General features: G+C 42.5%; 1 protein-coding gene across 1 annotated transcript; it reads right to left on the bottom strand.

Moving 5' to 3' along the window:
- Positions 1-11,509: 11,509 nt before the first annotated feature.
- On the bottom strand, positions 11,510-17,751 carry LOC308162410 (interferon-induced GTP-binding protein Mx1-like; the record flags this gene model as incomplete). Its single annotated transcript, XM_080536566.1, has 11 exons — positions 11,510-11,734; positions 11,971-12,213; positions 12,456-12,532; positions 12,694-12,852; positions 13,065-13,206; positions 14,033-14,155; positions 14,296-14,374; positions 14,906-15,104; positions 15,225-15,363; positions 15,440-15,594; positions 17,658-17,751. 11 exons carry the CDS (start codon positions 17,749-17,751, stop codon positions 11,510-11,512), a joined length of 1,635 nt encoding a protein of 544 aa, XP_080392692.1.
- Between the last annotated feature and the right edge of the window lie 512 nt (positions 17,752-18,263).

Genomic DNA, 18,263 nt, shown 5'->3' with positions numbered 1-18,263 from the left:
GGCAGAAACACTAGTGAAAGTTCACAGTTCAGGTAATTTAACAGTAAATGCTAGACACCGTAGGGATACAATTCTTGCTCAGAATATAGATGTTAATGTAAAGAAGAGTGCAACAAGGGATAGTTTAGATTTACCTTTTACATTGCTTGAATTAAAAAGGGCTGTAAATGTGAGGAGGCAATCATCACCAGGGAAGGATGGTATTTGCTATAGTATGTTAGCTCATATGAAGGATCATGCATTATATGTAGTATTAAAGTTGTTTAATAAAGTGTGGGAATCAGGTAAAATTCCAAACAAATGGAAACACTCAATCATTGTACCTATTTTAAAACCAGGTAAAGACCCATCAGATCCATCAAGCTACAGACCAATAGCACTTACATCACAGTTAGGGAAAACTATGGAGCGAATGATCACAGAAAGGCTAACATACTATTTAGAAAGTAAAGAGTTGTTCTCTCCTTTTCAAAGTGGGTTCCGTAGAGGAATAAATACTATGGATTCCATTTTACGTCTTGAGTCAGAAATTAGGAAAGCTCAAACTAACAAAGAAATGGTGTTAGCTGTCTTTTTCGATGTTGAGAAAGCTTATGATATGTTGTGGAAGGAAGGATTGCTAATCAAATTAAGTAAACTGGGGGTAGATGGTAGGTTATATAACTGGGTGTTAGATTTTCTTTTTGGCAGGACAATACAGATAAGGGTAGGGACAGAACATTCAAAGGAATACAGGGTTGAGAATGGGACTCCACAGGGGAGTGTTTGTAGTCCAGTATTATTCAATGTCATGATTAATGACATCTTTGAACAAATAGAAAAAGGAATAGGGAAGTCTTTGTATGCAGATGACGGGACCTTGTGGATAAGGGGGCGGAATCTGAGATACATAGAGAAGAAAATGCAGATTGCAATTGAGAAGGTGGAACAATGGGCAAATGAGTGGGGGTTCAAATTATCTATACCTAAAACACAGGTAATAGTTTTTTCTAAACGATCGAGAGAAGTGTCATTGAAATTATATGGGCATACTTTAGAACAGGTTCATGTAATTAGATTCCTTGGTGTTTTATTTGATGAAAAGTTGACCTGGAAACAGCACACGGATAAAGTAAAAGATAAATGTAAAAAGGTCAATAACCTGTTAAGATGCCTGTCAGGGAGAGATTGGGGAGCAAGCAGAGCAGCATTGTTTAATGTGTATCAGGCTTTGATGAGGGCTTCTCTAGATTATGGATGTTTAGGATACATGTCAGCAGCAGTAAGCCATCTTAAAAAGTTGGATGTGCAACAATCACAAGGACTTAGAATATGTAGTGGAGCTTTTAAAACATCCCCAGTAGCAGCAATACAAGTTGAAGTTGGGGAACAGCCACTGTGGATACGCAGAATTAAACTATTGTTAGCTTACTGGGTTAATCTCCAAGGTCAGAATAGTTCACATCCAACTAGGTCTATTGTACAAGATTGTTGGGAGCATAATAAGACTCATTATATGAGTTTTGGATGGATAGGGAATACAATAGCAAAAAGGTACGATTTAGATAAATTACGGTATAGTCCAGTAATCCCGCACTCAATTATTCCACCCTGGTTATATGTGAATCCATTAGTAGATTTAGATATACAGCAAGAACTACGAAAGAAGTCCAAACATGCACATCCTGGGAATGTGGTACAAAACTATATTGGTCAGCACTATACAGGCAAGTTCTTAATTTTTACAGATGGCTCAAAAGACCCAGAGACAGGACGTACAGGAGCTGCAGTATTCTTCCCACAGTATAAAACAGGAATTAAAAAAAGAACCACTGATCATTTATCAGTGTACACAGTGGAGCTCCTAGCAATATTGACAGCATTAGAATGGTTGGTAGAGAATAGGGTTAGTAATGCACTCATTGCCTCTGACAGTTGGGCAGCACTGTCAAGTATCAGATCGTTGAAATCATGCAGACAGGATATTGTTTTCAAGATCCATCATTTAATTTATGTAATATATAGTATGGATATCACTGTTTGCTTTGTTTGGGTTCCTGCTCATGTAGGGGTAGAAGGAAATGAAGATGCGGATATATTAGCTAAGCAGTCACTTAAATCAGAATCAATAGAAATGGATATTCCACTTAGTAAAGCTGAGGTAAAATCAATCATTAAAAAACACATGCAGGAACTATGGCAAGAAAACTGGAACAGAAATGAAACAGGAAGGCATTTGTTTAACATTCAAAAGAAAGTCGGAATAGGAAGTAGGATGGGCAGGAACCGGAAAGAAGAGACAGTGATATCCCGGCTCAGGATAGGTCATACTGGGTTGAATGACACACTTTACAGAATAGGAAAACACCCAAACGGCATTTGTGCACACTGCAATAACCCGGAATCTGTTCAGCATGTGCTGCTGGAATGTGGAAAATATGAAGAACAGAGAAAGCTCCTGAAAGCAGCAATTCAGAAAGTTAAGTTAAGGTTTACTGTAGGGAACTTACTTGGAAACACAGATAAAGTAAATAACCAGGTAATTAAATATCTGAAAGAAACAGGATTGATAGGTAGGATTTAACCCTACCCCTCCCCACCATTTTGTTTATTTCTTTCATTTACATTTTTCCCCCTACCCCTCCCCACCATTTTGTTTATTTATTTCATTTACAATTTTCCACCTGTCAAGCTAACGTTCCACACAGTCCGGTAGGGGGTGGTAATGCGCCACACAGTCCAGTAGGTGGCGGTAATGCACCTTAAGCTGGTTGCCAACCGCCAATCAAATAAAAAGAAGAAGAAGAAGATGACACGTGCACTGTTATGTATTGAAAGTGTAATTTTGAGCTATGTGGACCACCGTAGTTGGAGTGATAAAAAGCGGATAGGTAAATGCGGAAATGATTATGCCTGTATACCTGCGATGTGTTCAGTAAAGCTACTACGGATATAATCAAAGTGTTTCGCCGCCTCTGCCTCCATTCTTGATCGGGAATTATCGATGTTATTGTCTACATCAGAGGTTCCCAAACTTTTTTTAACCAAGGCACCCCTGAAGCTTTCCCCCTTCTCCAAGGCACCCCAACTCTACGAAGATTTAAAAAAAATGCCTCGGAGCTTAAACTAAAAACAATACACGATGAATTGGTTTGAAAATGTGTGTTTATATATAATACATAAGTATTGCCCCAATGAATTTTAACAAGATAATAAAAGTCATAAATGAACTGTAATGGATGGGCAAGAATGCATAGGTCAGTCAAACTACCGCTAAATTAAATAAAATGGTGGCCCTCAAGGATTGTACAATATGGGAGGAGACTCAGAGGGAATTCTTCACACAAATAAAATATCAACGGCCTGTATAATCAATCAATGGAACAATGCTTTTTTTTGGGGGGGCTTAAAATAATGCCTTAAAATGTAATTCTCATTTCAATGCTCATTCTGAGATTATTATTTCACATCTGAACCAAACGGGTAACTCACAACTATAATAATTTAACAATAATAATCATGACAGAATTGTAAAAATTGAGAGAAATACAAAACAAAGAAATATGTTGTATCAATATCATCTTCCAATTGTTCTTTGTATGGCAAGTCGTGCTCACTGACAAAAGTTATCAGTTCATCTCGGAGCTCATAGACACGGGATAACACCTTGCCCCGCGACAGCCAGCGGACCTCTGTGTGTAATAAGAGCCCCTCATGCTCGGACCCCATCTCATTGCACAATGTGCTGAACAGCGGTGACTTCAGCGGGCGTGATTTTACATAATTAACAATTTTCACAGCTTGGTCCAAGACTTCAGTGAGGAGTAGTTAGTTAGTAGTAGGCCTAGTTAGTAAATTAATATCTTTCAAATCTGAGAAATATATATTTTATTTGCTTATGAACTCCATTGCACATGTAATAAACAAACGTTTATTAATGTATTATTATTATAATGTTATATTATAGTTTTTTACTTACTTGTTTTTTTTTCCTTCTTTTTTTTTACGAGCAGATTTGGCGGCACCCCCGGACAGGTGCCGCGGCACCCACTTTGGGAACCTCTGGTCTACATACATAACAAAACAATTGGCGACGAGAATCGACGAACCTGTGCGGCGGTTTTGTTTCCCCCTGGATTACAAATTATCACCGGCGGGAGTCACGATCAGGGCGGTGTGCGTGCTGTGAAGTTCGGGAAAAGAGAAACTCACACTGCGCATATTGGAGGAGAGTAAACAAGTAAGTGAAACGGACTTACTTAAAGTGGGAAAATGCCGATGACTGGAGCATTTGGACAGTTTGATGACACTTTAGAGACTTGGAATGCTTACACTGAACGGCTTGAGTTTTTAGTTATTGCAAATGACATTAAAAATGACACGGTGGTGGCAACCTTCCTCAGTATAATAGGAGCTAAAACGTTTGGCTTGCTAAGGGACTTACTCCAACCAAACAAGCCAGGTGCCTATTCTTACACGGACATTGTGACAACGTTAAATGGACATTTTTGCCCAAAGCCTTTGGTGATTGCAGAGCGGTTCAGGTTCCACAAGAGGAATCAAGAGGAAGGTGAATCCATTACTCAATATGTAGCAGTACTGAGGAAATTGACTGAACATTGTCAGTTTGGCACATCACTGTGTGACACTCTGCGTGACAGACTTGTGTGTGGATTAAGGAGTGAGGCAATACAGAAGCGCCTGCTCACAGAGGAGCACCTCACATTTAAGACAGCTGTGGATATTGCAATATCAATGGAGCTAGCTGCCAGGGAAGCACTGCAGCTAGGGGCTGCCTCAAGAGTGCATGGGGTAGCAGCCACACATGATAGACAGAGAGGGGGTACCCTGGAATGTTATCGTTGTGGGAAACGTGATCACCTGTCATCAGAATGCTGGGCAAGGGAGCTCCTATGCCATCACTGTGACAAGAGGGGACACATTGAGCGGGTTTGTAGAGCTAAGAGAGAGAAGTCAACAAAGGACACCTTTAAAGATAGGAAAAAGTCAGACAAGGCAAACACAGACAACTGGCGGTCAAAGAAGAAACTGCACAGTGTTAAGCAAGGACAGACAAGCAGCAGTGGAACAGACTCAGAAGAGGAGTTACCAATAAAGGTGTTAACTGTAAAAGGAGGCTCGGCAGCCTATAGTGTCACCCCGTTATTGGAAGGACATCCCATTACGATGGAAATCGATACGGGAGCCGCTGTATCACTAATGTCAGAGACACTGTTCAAGAAAAAACTGAACCATATGCCATTGACTCAGGCAAAGCTCATTCTAAAAACATACACAGGTGAAACCGTCCCCATGGTTGGGAGGGCTAAGGTCCTAGTTGAATTAAATGGACAAAAAGTTAGGCTTCCGATCTATGTGGTCAGAGGGGACTATCCAGCACTGATGGGCAGACCATGGCTGGAGGTGATGCGTCTGAACTGGAGAAAGGTGAATGCAGTATCAGAAGATACCACCGGCCTATCAGCAGTGTTAAAGCGACATGCAGCTGTGTTTAAAGACGAGCTGGGGAGCATGAAAGGTATCTCAGTCAAGCTGCAGGTCAAACCTGATTCCAAACCACGCTTTATGAAAGCCAGGACTGTTCCCTATGCACTCAGGCCAAAGGTCGACGCTGATATACAGAGGCTGGTGAAGATTGGGGTCATTGAGCCAGTACCATACAGCGACTGGGCCACCCCCGTGGTCCCGGTAATCAAGAGAGATGGATCAGTTCGCCTGTGTGGTGACTTCAAGGTAACTGTTAACCCGGTGCTGACTGTTGAACAATACCCTCTTCCAGTGATTGAGGACCTGTTTGCTGGGTTGGCTGGTGGTAGGGATGGACGGTTTTTCGGTTAAACCGAAAACCGGGGTTTATAAAAATAGAAACGGTTTTTTATCAAAACCGTCTGAAACCGTTTTTTTTTTTTTTTTTTTTTTTTTTTAGAAGAATAAAATAGAATAAGAATAAAACTGGAACATGTCACATGTTTGTCGTGTGTGAAAATAACAATGATACAGTCTGAATCTGCCGCGCAATGAGTGAGAGGTTTGGTCAGTTGTGAAGAATAACTGAGGATTAATATCTAATTGGGATTATATTTAAGGGTAACGAATCACTCTATGGGAAAGATAGTTGCCTTCAGTTATTGGTAGATAGGAAAGTTTTTTTTACAATTACTCGCTTACATTTAATAAGATCATTTTCGCTGCTCTCTGTAAAGCGCATTGGGTCACTTTTGTGAGAAATGCGCTATAGAAATAAAATGTGATTTGATTTGATATCAATCAATCAATCAAACTTTATTTATGTTCTATAGCACAAATCATGCATTGAATGTAACTCCAAGTGCAGTATTTACTAAACCACAATATAATAAAACAAGAGCTATACGGATCAAGAGTGTTTGTGCACAGCGCCACTGTGTGTGAAGGCGCTACTGAAAGTGATGACAGAACGCATGTCTCAGAAGATACGCGGTCACTTAGTGACGCAAAGGTAGTTCTGTATTTATCTCTATCTGTATTAGTACATTTATTTTGAAAGCTCTATTTTGACAGCTCTACCATGGGCACTTTTATTTTGATGGGGCATTCTTTGTTGATTGACTTACGACAGTTCAGGACGAGTCAGTCTCGCGGCATGTGGTTTTTATGAAAAGCTTTAAGTATGTTCACTGCATAATTCTAAGTCTAATATTTCAGTGATTATTGAGCAGTATTCAAATATTTAAATACATTGAGCAGCAGCTGAAACTTTGTCTAAGAACCAAGATATTGAGAAAGCAGTTCATTCAATGAAGACGCTGTTCCAAGAGATGATCTTCCGTGCAGGCGTGCACCCTGGATCAGCGGAGCTGGTGTGTTAAGTGTTCATGTGTTTTCATGTATGGTGTAGCTTACAAAAGTCTGCCTTTCCACTTATATTTGTGAAACTAAGTAGCCTAAATGTGTTGCGACTGTGCTTACGGTGTTTTAATGGTGTTCGACATGAGTGTATTGTAGCAGTAGGGCTCAATTATTTGAAATTGGCGCTCTTTTTTTCTTTTTTTTTTTTACATATTATTATTATTATTATTATTTTTTTTTACTGTATTTTTCGGTTAACCGGAAAACCGCGGTTTTACTCTCTGACGGTTTTTCGGTTTCAATAATTGGAAACCGTCCATCCCTAGCTGGTGGTAAGAAATTCAGTAAAATCGATCTGAACCAGGCCTACCTACAGATGCATGTTGAAAAAGAGTCACAGGAGCTCCTCACCATCACCATCACCACCCACAAGGGTCTCTTTAGATATCACCGTCTGCTGTTTGGCATCACCTCCGCCCCGGCAGTGTTCCAGAGGGCCATGGATCAGGTCCTGAGTGGTCTCTCTGGTGTGCAATGCTATCTGGATGATATCTTGGTGACTGGAAAGGATGATGAAGAACATCTGCTGAACCTGGATAAAACTCTGGGAAGAATATGGCTTACGTGTTCGCCAGGAAAAATGCGACTTCTTCAAGGCAGCAGTGGAATACCTGAGCCATGTCATCGATGCAGACGGGCTCCACACAGCGCCCTCTAAAGTGACCGCCATTTCAGAGGCTCCTGCTCCCGAGAATGTGAGCCAGTTGAGATCTTTTCTTGGGCTTCTAAACTATTATGGCAAGTTTATTCCACAGCTGGCTACGCGGCTAAAGCCGTTGCACGAACTACTGAGGGAGGGCAAAACATGGTCATGGTCAAAAGAATGTGACGCAGCGTTTAACATAGCCAAAGCAGCATTGACCGACAAGAGGGTGTTAACACACTTCGACCCGTCCTTGCCTCTCCAACTCGCATGTGACGCATCGCCATATGGAGTGGGCGCCGTGGTGTCCCATATCACACCGACTGGAGAAGACAAACCCATCGCGTTTGCGTCACGTACGCTGAGCACAGCAGAAAGGAACTATCCACAGATAGAGAAAGAAGCATTAAGCATTATCTTTGGAATTAAAAAGTTCCACACTTACCTGTTCGGAAGGAGGTTCACCCTGCTGACCGACCATCGTCCTTTGACATCCATCTTGGGTCCGTATGCAGGGATACCGACCCTGGCAGCAAGCCGCATGCAGCGCTGGGCACTGCTCCTCAGTGCTCACAACTATGACATTAAGTACCGGAGGTCAGGGGCACACGCCAATGCGGATGCTTTGTCACGCCTTCCACTTCCTGATCACCCTAAGAGCAAGGAGCAAACCATTTTCTACTTTGACATGGTGGAGAGTGCCCCGGTGACTGCTCACCGTGTCAGGAAGGAAACAAAGGGGGACCCCATCCTCTCCAGGGTGTTTGACCGCGTTATGAGAGGGGATCTGTCACAGGTTCCTGACGCACCACCGGATCTTCAGCCTTACCTTTCGCGGGGGAAGGAGTTGACGGTGACGGCTGGATGCTTGCTCTGGGGCATGCGGGTCATAATCCCGACAAAGCTGAGAGAACCAGTCCTGAGAGAGCTACACTCAGGCCATTGTGGCATCGTCAGGATGAAAGAGCTTGCACGCAGTTACTTCTGGTGGCCTGGGCTAGACTATGACATTGAATCTAAAGCCAGATCATGCCCATCATGTCAAGTCATCAGAAACGCACCAAGCCTGGCTCCGCTGCATCCTTGGGACTGGCCAGCGTGTCCCTGGCAACGAGTTCATCTGGATTTTGCAGGACCAGTTGATGGAGCTATGCTGCTGGTGGCCGTGGACGCACACTCAAAGTGGCCTGAGGTGGCTGTCATGTCCACCATCACCTCGGGGAAGACCATTCAGATATTGAGGGAGATGTTTGGTCGATTTGGACTCCCTGAGCAGATCGTCACTGATAATGGGCCATCTTTTGTATCAACAGAGATGGAGGACTTCCTACAGAACAATGGAATTAAGCACATCCTTTCAAGTCCATACCATCCATCCAGCAACGGATTGGCAGAGAGAATGGTGCAAACTGTAAAACATGCCCTCAAAGCATCCAAGAGTGAGGCTCCCTTGAAGCAACGCCTTGATACTTTTCTATTCAAGTATCGTAATACCCCTCATGCAACGACTGGGACCTCGCCAGCTTACCTTCTAATGAAGAGGCAGCTTCGGACACGTCTTGATCTGCTGCGACCTACCTCAACGGAAACATCAGTCCACGAGAAACAGCAGGAACAAGTAAATCAGCGAGCTAAGCGGTCTAAAGACAGACAGTTTGATGTTGGAGACTCTGTCCTCGCACGCAACTACACTACTAAGGAGAAATGGACCCTTGCCACGGTCCTCCGGAAGACTGGACCTGTTTCCCATCATGTTCACACCAAAGACAATCAGACATGGCGTAGGCACGTGGACCAGTTGTTGCCTAGAGAGCTAGGAGTGACCAGCCCCACATCCGGGGCATCAGGATTCGCGTTCACGGACGAGCTGACACCACACCTGAGCATGCCGGTACCTGCATCGGCCACACCTTAGCCGCCTGCAGTAGAGCCAGCACCTCCAGACCCCTCGGTGATCGAATGCCCTGTGATCGAGCTGGAACCCAGCCCTTCTCCGGTGCTGAGGTGCTATCCCCCAAGAGACAGGAAACCTCCTGAGCGCCTGGTGCTAACCCTGTCTACCATCTCTCCCTAGTTGACATTTAATGTGTATGATGCTAATGTGGACATTATCATTTAAGGGGGGAGGAAATATGTTATGTATTGAAAGTGTAATTTTGAGCTATGTGGACCACCGTAGTTGGAGTGATAAAAAGCGGATAGGTAAATGCGGAAATGATTATGCCTGTATACCTGCGATGTGTTCAGTAAAGCTACTACGGATATAATCAAAGTGTTTCGCCGCCTCTGCCTCCATTCTTGATCGGGAATTATCGATGTTATTGTCTACATACATAACATGCACCTTCGCACAACCGCTGCGACGTACAATGCAAGCCGACACTCGCTTTGATTGTTTTTGTAACCATGTTTCTATCTGAATTAACAATAATGGGTCATTTCTTTTATATGGTGGCTTTTCTGTCCCCAGTACAAATCATGTTGTATTTTTGGACAAATACTAATTCCATTAGTTTTTAAATGTACAGTCAATTGTTATTATGAATACAATGATATGAGCTTCTAAGTTGTTGTTTTTTTACATTTTAAAGGCTTTGGTTAAAGATGTAAATGGGAGTTTGCCATGTCCCCAGTGTTGTTCATTCAACTTCAAAAAAAAAAAAAAAAACTAATAAAAACATATACATTTCCAAATATGTTATTATTATTTAATTTTCCTGAGCAATATCTATTGAATTAAATATAGTTTTTTATCAACAACAACAAAAGATAATTGTGCAAAAAATGAAGGTGGTATGTTTGTCCCTGCGGTCACTGTCCACCCTGTTGAGCTGTGTTAATGTCCCTTTAAAAAACAAAACATAATTTCCCAATCACATCACTCTCATGAGGTGACATCACATCAGTGGAGGGGATTTCAAATGTGGTAAGATGTGTGATTTTCTACCTCTTTTACCATCTGATTTTGATGTTTTTATCCAGTGAGTTTAATGTGGTTGACCATAATGTGTCCACCCTGTTAGGCCTAAATATTGGAGCGATCAATCAAATTGAATAATTTCAAAAAAGTGATTAGTGCAAATTAGATTCCTCATCAAGTATTCATGGTCATGCTAGGCATTATGCTAACACTGGCAGGCTAAAGGCTAACTTTAACTCAAAATGTCCACCCTGTTAGCCCTATTCAACTAACAGTGTATTCTAAATAAAATACAATTTAGGTGCCTGAGCTCGACCACTATTTGTTTTTTTAAATATAGGTAAATCAACAATTTATTTTTCACAAGTTATGAAGTCCAAATGGCACCCTATAAAAAAAAAAAACTAATAGAAAACGACCCTTACTGATTTATTTAATTTGGGTTACGCTTAAATGTTGCTTAAAAAGCACAACTCAATGCTGATGGTGGTTTAAAAATAAATGTTCAGGTACCAAGAATCACTTTTATTGCTGTCACGTTCAGTAGCCTACATATTTGATATAAAATACAAACATATGTTAGAGGTTGCATTATGACATTTATTCCATCATCTACAGCAGGACGTGTTGAGTCACATCGCAGGGCTCAGTGGTGTCTGTCTTGCTTTGTCTTTTAAGAAAACAACATTGCAAAATAAAAATGCTTTTTGACCCATCTCCAGAATGAGCAAGAGGTAGGCTAAAATAAATGTAATAAAACTGACCAGATATAAGAGCCTCGTTGATCTCAGTGTGCATTAAAGAGCAAGTGATTGTTTAACCCTAACCCTTGGTCCCAGGACACCAGCTAAACCATATAGTACATTAATAAAATAACAAAACATGTATTTACAACTTGCATACAAATAAAGTAAGATAAACACAAATACTCAGCATTTCTCTATTACTACTTCAAGCACTCTCAAGATGACAAGCAAACTCTGCATGTCAGGCCGCTGTCTACTCTAGAACTGTCTACTCTAGAACTGTCTACTCTAGAACTCAGGCCACTGTCTACTCTAGAACTCCACCAGATAGATGCGTGCTTGCGTCAGGCGTTTGAGGCGGCTCTGCAGTTTCGCCCTCTTGCTGCCAATGTCACTGTCCTCCATCAGCAGCTGCTCCATGTTGTCCTTGTCCTGTATCATATGCAGCATCTCCCTCTGCAGCTGAGAGGCCGACTCCTGCAGGACCAGGTAGCGGATCACCATGGGGACCTGATCCGCCAGACGCTGGCTGGCAATCTGGTGAAGACCAGAAATAAACATGACTAAATGGCAGCAGGGGGCAGGGACTATGAACTTCCTCTCACACCATCACACTTGTACACACACAAACATGCATGCATGCAGACACGCATACAGACCAACACAAAGGACACACACACACTTGTGCAGTGCATTAGAAGAGGAACATGTTGGGCCCCTAGGGAGCCATGTGAGCTTGAGAGGGTAACATCAAAGTACTGATTGACACTTACTTGATAATAGGACTTGAGGTGCAGGATCATCTCCTGCAGAGAGGCATGGTTGTCCTTGCCGTTGACAATATTATTATTGAATAGGCTGGTAGGACCATCCTCCTCGTCCTCCCTCTTCCTTTTACCCAGGCTGTGGCTGTAAGTGCTGTCCTGGGTGTACACTATCAGCTCCATCTTGAACTGGGTCCTCAGCATAGACTCGGCTGTAAGCTCCTTCTCAAGCTTAATAGCTTCAATCTTAGTCTAGAATAGAAGCAGTCATTCAGTTTACACAACAAATAGATTCAAGTTTAAAGTTTATTGTTACGTCACATTACACAAGTTAAGAGAGTAAAATTATTAGGCTTTGGTTCTTGACATTACATTGCAGCACAAAACACAAGGCAATAATAATTCAAGCGTAATTCAAGATAAAAAGTGACAGTAGCACGGGACATAAGTGGCAAACAATAATAGGCATAATACAAGATAAAGTTGTTCTATACCTTTGCTGTTTTCATGAGGTATGGAAATCCGGTAAAGCTGGTCTGAGCCAGCCGTATGAACGCCTTTCTTACAGCATCTAGAGAAGGAGAAAATTATGAAAACGCTTTTTGATATCAAAACACTTTTACCAACAATGCCCTGAGGAAGGCCATAGGCTAAAACATGTGGGCATTTGCCTGTTTTTTAAAGAGACACTTGTAAGTAAAAGGTAAGGATACATTTTGAATAAGCACATACCTGATATCTCCTTCAGCTTCTTGACGGCTGGTTCCTCCAGCAGTTTGATCTGGTCCTTCACCATCACCTCAAAGGTCTTGTAGTTGATGAACCCAGGAAGCTCTCTTCCACGGTACATCTCCTCATAGGTAAGCACCTCTTTCTCAATCTTCGTGTTAACTGCAATATTAAACATTATCCCTTCAACATTATTTTGATTCAAACTCAAGTTTTAAGAATTAAGTTAAAAAGAAGTGCAAAAATTACTAAAGAAAATATATGTTTTCTAATCAAGATATCAGCATTCTATGTACTTCAACATTAACAGTTGCTAAAAGTTCTTTATCTTAGAATATGTAGGCAAAATATTTGAATTTAGATATCGTACTAACAGCTCTTTCCTGAGTGGTCCAGATGGACCTTCCACTTCCCAAACTCTTTTCTGAGCGTGGAGAAGATGTTAAACCTGTCTCCACTCTTCAGCTCATCCCCAGTGGTCATGCTGATAGCATCCTGGGTGAACGCTGTCACTTTCTGAAACATGAACATGAACATCCATCAGGGAGAGAGTGGTGGTGTGTGGAGTAATAGCAACCAACAATGACTTGATTTAATATAACTGTACATTATTTCCTGGAATTCTACCTAACAGCAGTGTTACAAAGAAAGATAACGCTTGGGTGGCCTGGGGTGGTCTTCAGTGCACACATATGCCCATGTCGGCATGGGTTCGAATCCAGCCGATGCCCTGCTGGCACCCCCTCTCCTCCTTACTTTCCTGTCTATCTTCACTATCTCTATCCAATAAAATGACAATTATGAGTGGGACTGCCCCACTCAGAAAAAAATAACCTTAAAAACAAAAGAAAAACATATGAAGCTTGGTACAAGGGTCAATGCTAAAGCCCAATTTATACTTCTGCGTAAAATCTACGCCGTAGGCTCACGTGCACCTGTCCAAAAATGTAACTATGCGGCATACCTACGCAGACCGTAAGCACTGTGATTGGTTCGCTTGGTAGCACATGATTCCAACATGATTCCGACTCTCGTAGGCCAAAATGCGGAAGCCATGACAGAAATGTCATTTACTTTTTCTGTAATTACTTATTAATAATGATTAGAAAAATTATGATAACAATCTTATTATCTTAGTTTAATGTCATTTCAATGCATTATAGACATTTTCTTTTCAACAAGCATAAAAAGAAAATCGCTATTATGCTGCTATGAGTACACCGACCAACGCGACGCAGACCGACCAACGCAGAACTATAAATTGGGAGAGCCCTTGCGTGGGCTACGGCGTAGCCGTGCGTAAATCCAACACGGAAGTATAAATTGGGCTTAAGGGACGCACATCGATCAGGAAGTAGAGCCTTTCTGCTGCGTCAGAGGGAGGTCCAGTGCTGCATCTCTCCAGTTCCATGCGTGTCTGCGCCAGCTTAGCTTCAGTCTGTTCCTCCAGACGAGGAAGGGATTTCTAGAGAGCAAAACACACGAGACATGAAGAACCCTAACCCTTAAAAACTGTTACTTACAGTCTGAAGATGTTCATGGCCACAGAGGGTCAGCAACAACTTGGAATATAGAGCAGTGAAATATAATGAAAGATGAATTCACCTCAATATGGTGCACCAGTTCCAGGGTTAGTTTCTCCGCCAGTTTAGGGATGGTTGCATGGCCTTCATCATAAAGTGTACTGTAGAATAAGAATAAACCCAACAAACAGCTTAAATCCCAGCTTATAAATTACTTATAAAGAGCTTAAACACACTTAAATAAGTGTTCACATTTTGTTTTTTAAATGTGGGGCAGTGAGTTTGTTTTGGTGAGCGTGTTGGTGTTTATTTAACCGTTGATGATTCTGTCACAGGAGCCAAAGCTATTTGGTTGTGAAGTCTGACGTCAAACGTGACGTTTAGCAATTTCCGGGTCCAAACCAGTGTACTAAAGAGTACCAGTGTACTAAAGCGGTAGAATAACAGTTCAATCGTTTTTTAGACTGGGATCTATTCATACAACAAGGGACACAGCACTTTCCAGTTTTTCCCATGTTGTCAGCGTCTTTGAGCCTCGGAAAAGCGCTATAGAAATATAATTTATTATTATTATTACTGCGGCATTGCGAAGAGAGCGCCTCAACCAACTTTGGACCCGGAAATATACCCGAATAGACTGCGCCTTTAAGGTAAAATAAGGGCTATTTGAAAATATATGTAAATGGTCTGACCTGAGATGTGCGTGTTCTTTGAAGAAGGCCTTCTCCCTCTCTGTAGCCTCTGTCAGTGAGACCTGCTCAATGATCTCCTGCTGGCCCCTGCACTTGACTATCATGTAGCCTTTAGTCAGGGGGATGACCTCATTATGAACAATCTCAAGCACGGTCTCCTCCGTGCCTTTGTCAACCAGGTCAGGCTTGGTCAGGATGCCTGTGCAATGATAAACACACACACACACACACACACACAGTTATGTCATCATGATTCATAAAGATCCAGCCTCCTTTCTAATAATCAAATGTGCGCTGCAGAACAAGAATGTTTATTTACCTAAAGTCCTTTCCCCCTCTGGGTCCACCTCCTGTGCCATCTTCAAAGCCTCTGTGGTTGCTATGTCAATGTTGCATGGCACAACTACCAAGCTGATTGTTTCTTGCCTTGTGATGAACTTCCGTATCAGTCTCTTGATCTGGAAATGTAGATGTACATTGTCAAAACTGCCTTTTGTTTTCACAATCTTTAGTGAGGGAGGACCGTGCTTTTACCTGCTCCCCGATGTTCTCAGGTTGACCCTTGACAGCCACCCTGGCGATGCCTGGCAGGTCTATGAGTGTGAGGTCTGGCACATCAGGGGATGCTATCTCCAAGCTGATGAGGTCATCACTGATCCCCACTCCCACACCAGCCATCTCATCCTGGGCTGGAGGAGGGAAGGCACAAGAGTACAGGGGCGCTTAGGTGGCGTAGTGGATTAAGCGCTGACCATGTACCGTATGGAGGGTGTATCATGCCGTATTTAAATACAATACACACATCGGAATGCAATACACACATCGGAATGCAATACACGTGTAACACTAAATACAATGAATGAATGAATGAATGGACTTTATTGTCATTGCTACAGTACAGGTACCAAACAACGAAATTTAGGAGGGGTGGCTCCCCTGGTGTTAGGAAAGGGGAAAAAAAACACTTTTAAAAAAAGATCACAAGAAGGGGAGGAGCTGGTTTACATAAATAAAGGCTATGTACACTATCCACTGTACTATACTGTACAGATAGACGACTGGGGTTATCATATTGCACAATACTATTGTTTCACGTTATTTAAAGTGTCACAGTTTGCAGGCTTGAAATGTACATGTTTGTGCCTCAGCACTACACCTGATTTTTTCAGTCCAGCAGCTGCCATACAATCCGTCCAGACTGTCCAGGGCCCAGAACTTAGGTCTTTGCTGTGTTCAGGGCCTGGACGGCCCTGTGGTAGAAGCTGTTCTTCAGTCTGTTTGTCTTAGCGGCCAGGGTCCTGAACCGCCTTTTCGAGGGCAGCCTGGTAAAGTGTTCGTACCCAGGGTGGGTCGGGTCCCTGGAGATCTTGGAGGCCTTAATGCAAATGCAAAAATACGGAATGTTTGTGCCAAAATAAAAGCAATGTGTATTACATTTGAGCGCAGCGTATTCCATTCGGTCATGAGTGTATTCCATTGAGCATGTGTATTACATTTGGTCACGAGTGTATTCCATTGAGCATGTGTATTACATTTGAGCGCAGCGTATTCCATTCGGTCATGAGTGTATTTCATTCGAGTGTTGGTGTACTCATTTGCATTGCTTTTCGATATCCCATGTAAATCCGATGTAATTTGCATTGTATTCCATTCCGATGTAGGTATTATGGCACCTACATCGGAATGGAATACAACCTTCCGGTTCCGGCCATAGGTTCTGCCCTTTCCGGCCATAGGATTCGCGATGCCAACGATGACGACGAAGACCCATCTTTAAATACCACATTCACTCTTGGAAAATGTCACTACAGTTTCTGTAATAGCTTATTAATAAAGATTCGAAAAATTATGCTGACCATCGTATTATCTTAGTTTAATGTCATTTCAATGGATCATAGAACTTTTATTTACAACAAGCACAACACAAAAATCGCTATTATGCACCGTCTTTGCCCGTGAATAACACCGGCTGTGAAGCGGCTAAAAATACAAGACTATGCTGGATAACTCCACCATCGGTATACGGTCATTGTAAGCCATCAACCACCCCGCTGGCACCCCGGGAAGTAATGTTTCGAACCCCGAGAGCATGCATAAATGTCTATCCGAAAAGAGTACACTCTCATCGGCCTCTGCACGCGCCTCTTCTCGGTAACGTGGAGGTACGAAAACCCTGGTGGTTATACTCCACTCTTTCTTTGTGGATGTCATCTGGGAACATCCACTATTTATATCAGGCCCCTTCAGAAAGATCTGGATCTGGATCCTGTAAGTGAAGCAAGCTTTCTTAACACATCAGATTCCTCTGTTATGACTTTATTCCTTCTTGATTCCCATGTCTGTGTGCTTGATGTGAGGGTTGGACACTTGCCTTTATATTATCGTGTACTGTATATTTAAATTAGTAATACACTGATTATTTCTGACTTGTACAGTAGTACCTCCATTAGTATTAGGACAAAGTGAAATTTAAGGATAAAACAGTACTGTATTGTCTGTTATTGTATCAAACTTGTAGCATATATCTGATTCGATCAGTGTTGTATTTGTCTAATTCTAGGTGCCTATGGATGTTGAACCATGTAATGGACCCATGGTGGGCTGTTTATATTGTGGTCAACGATTCCTACACTCAATTATTAATGAGCATGTGGACAGTTGTTTGTAAGTTTGACATTTTTGTTATTTCATATGCCAGTATTTATGAAACAATAGTATTGGTAATTTCAATGTAGTAACCAAATGTCTAAACATTTCTTCCTTTCTTCCGCAAGGGAAACCCCCATGCCCCCCTCCACCTCAGAGGGAACCTCCACGCGCCCCTCCACCTCAGGGAGAACCCCCATGCCCTCCTCCTCCTCAGAGGGAACCCCCATGCCCCCCTCCTCCTCAGGGAGAACCGCCATGCCCCCCTCCACCTCAGAGGGAACCTCCACGCGCCCCTCCACCTCAGGGAGAACCCCCATGCCCCCCTCCTCCTCAGAGGGAACCCCCATGCCCCCCTCCTCCTCAGAGGGAACCCCCATGCCCCCCTCCTCAGGGGGAACCTCCATGCGCCCCAACACCTCAGGGGAGGGAGCAATAAGCCACGAGCAACCTGCAATTGGTTTGTGCTTTTTTTTACTGTTCAAAAAGTGAACAGAGTGCAAAAAAAAGCAGCATCCACACACTCAAATCTGTGCAAAAATCATTGTTTATTGCGAGCTGTGTGACACAGGTGTTTTGTGCATTGGCTAATCAAGTGATGTTGTTTGAACACCTCAGCTAAGTCTGATCACGGATGAGCGGTGGTATTTTCACTATTTTGACTGTTGAAAAAAATGTATAAAATTCACAAGTGATAAGAATAGTTGCTATA

Source organism: Nansenia antarctica, assembly GCF_963989245.1.
Source record: "Nansenia antarctica genome assembly, chromosome: 7".
NCBI lineage: Eukaryota > Metazoa > Chordata > Actinopteri > Argentiniformes > Microstomatidae > Nansenia > Nansenia antarctica.
This window is presented reverse-complemented; position numbering and strand designations above follow the sequence as displayed.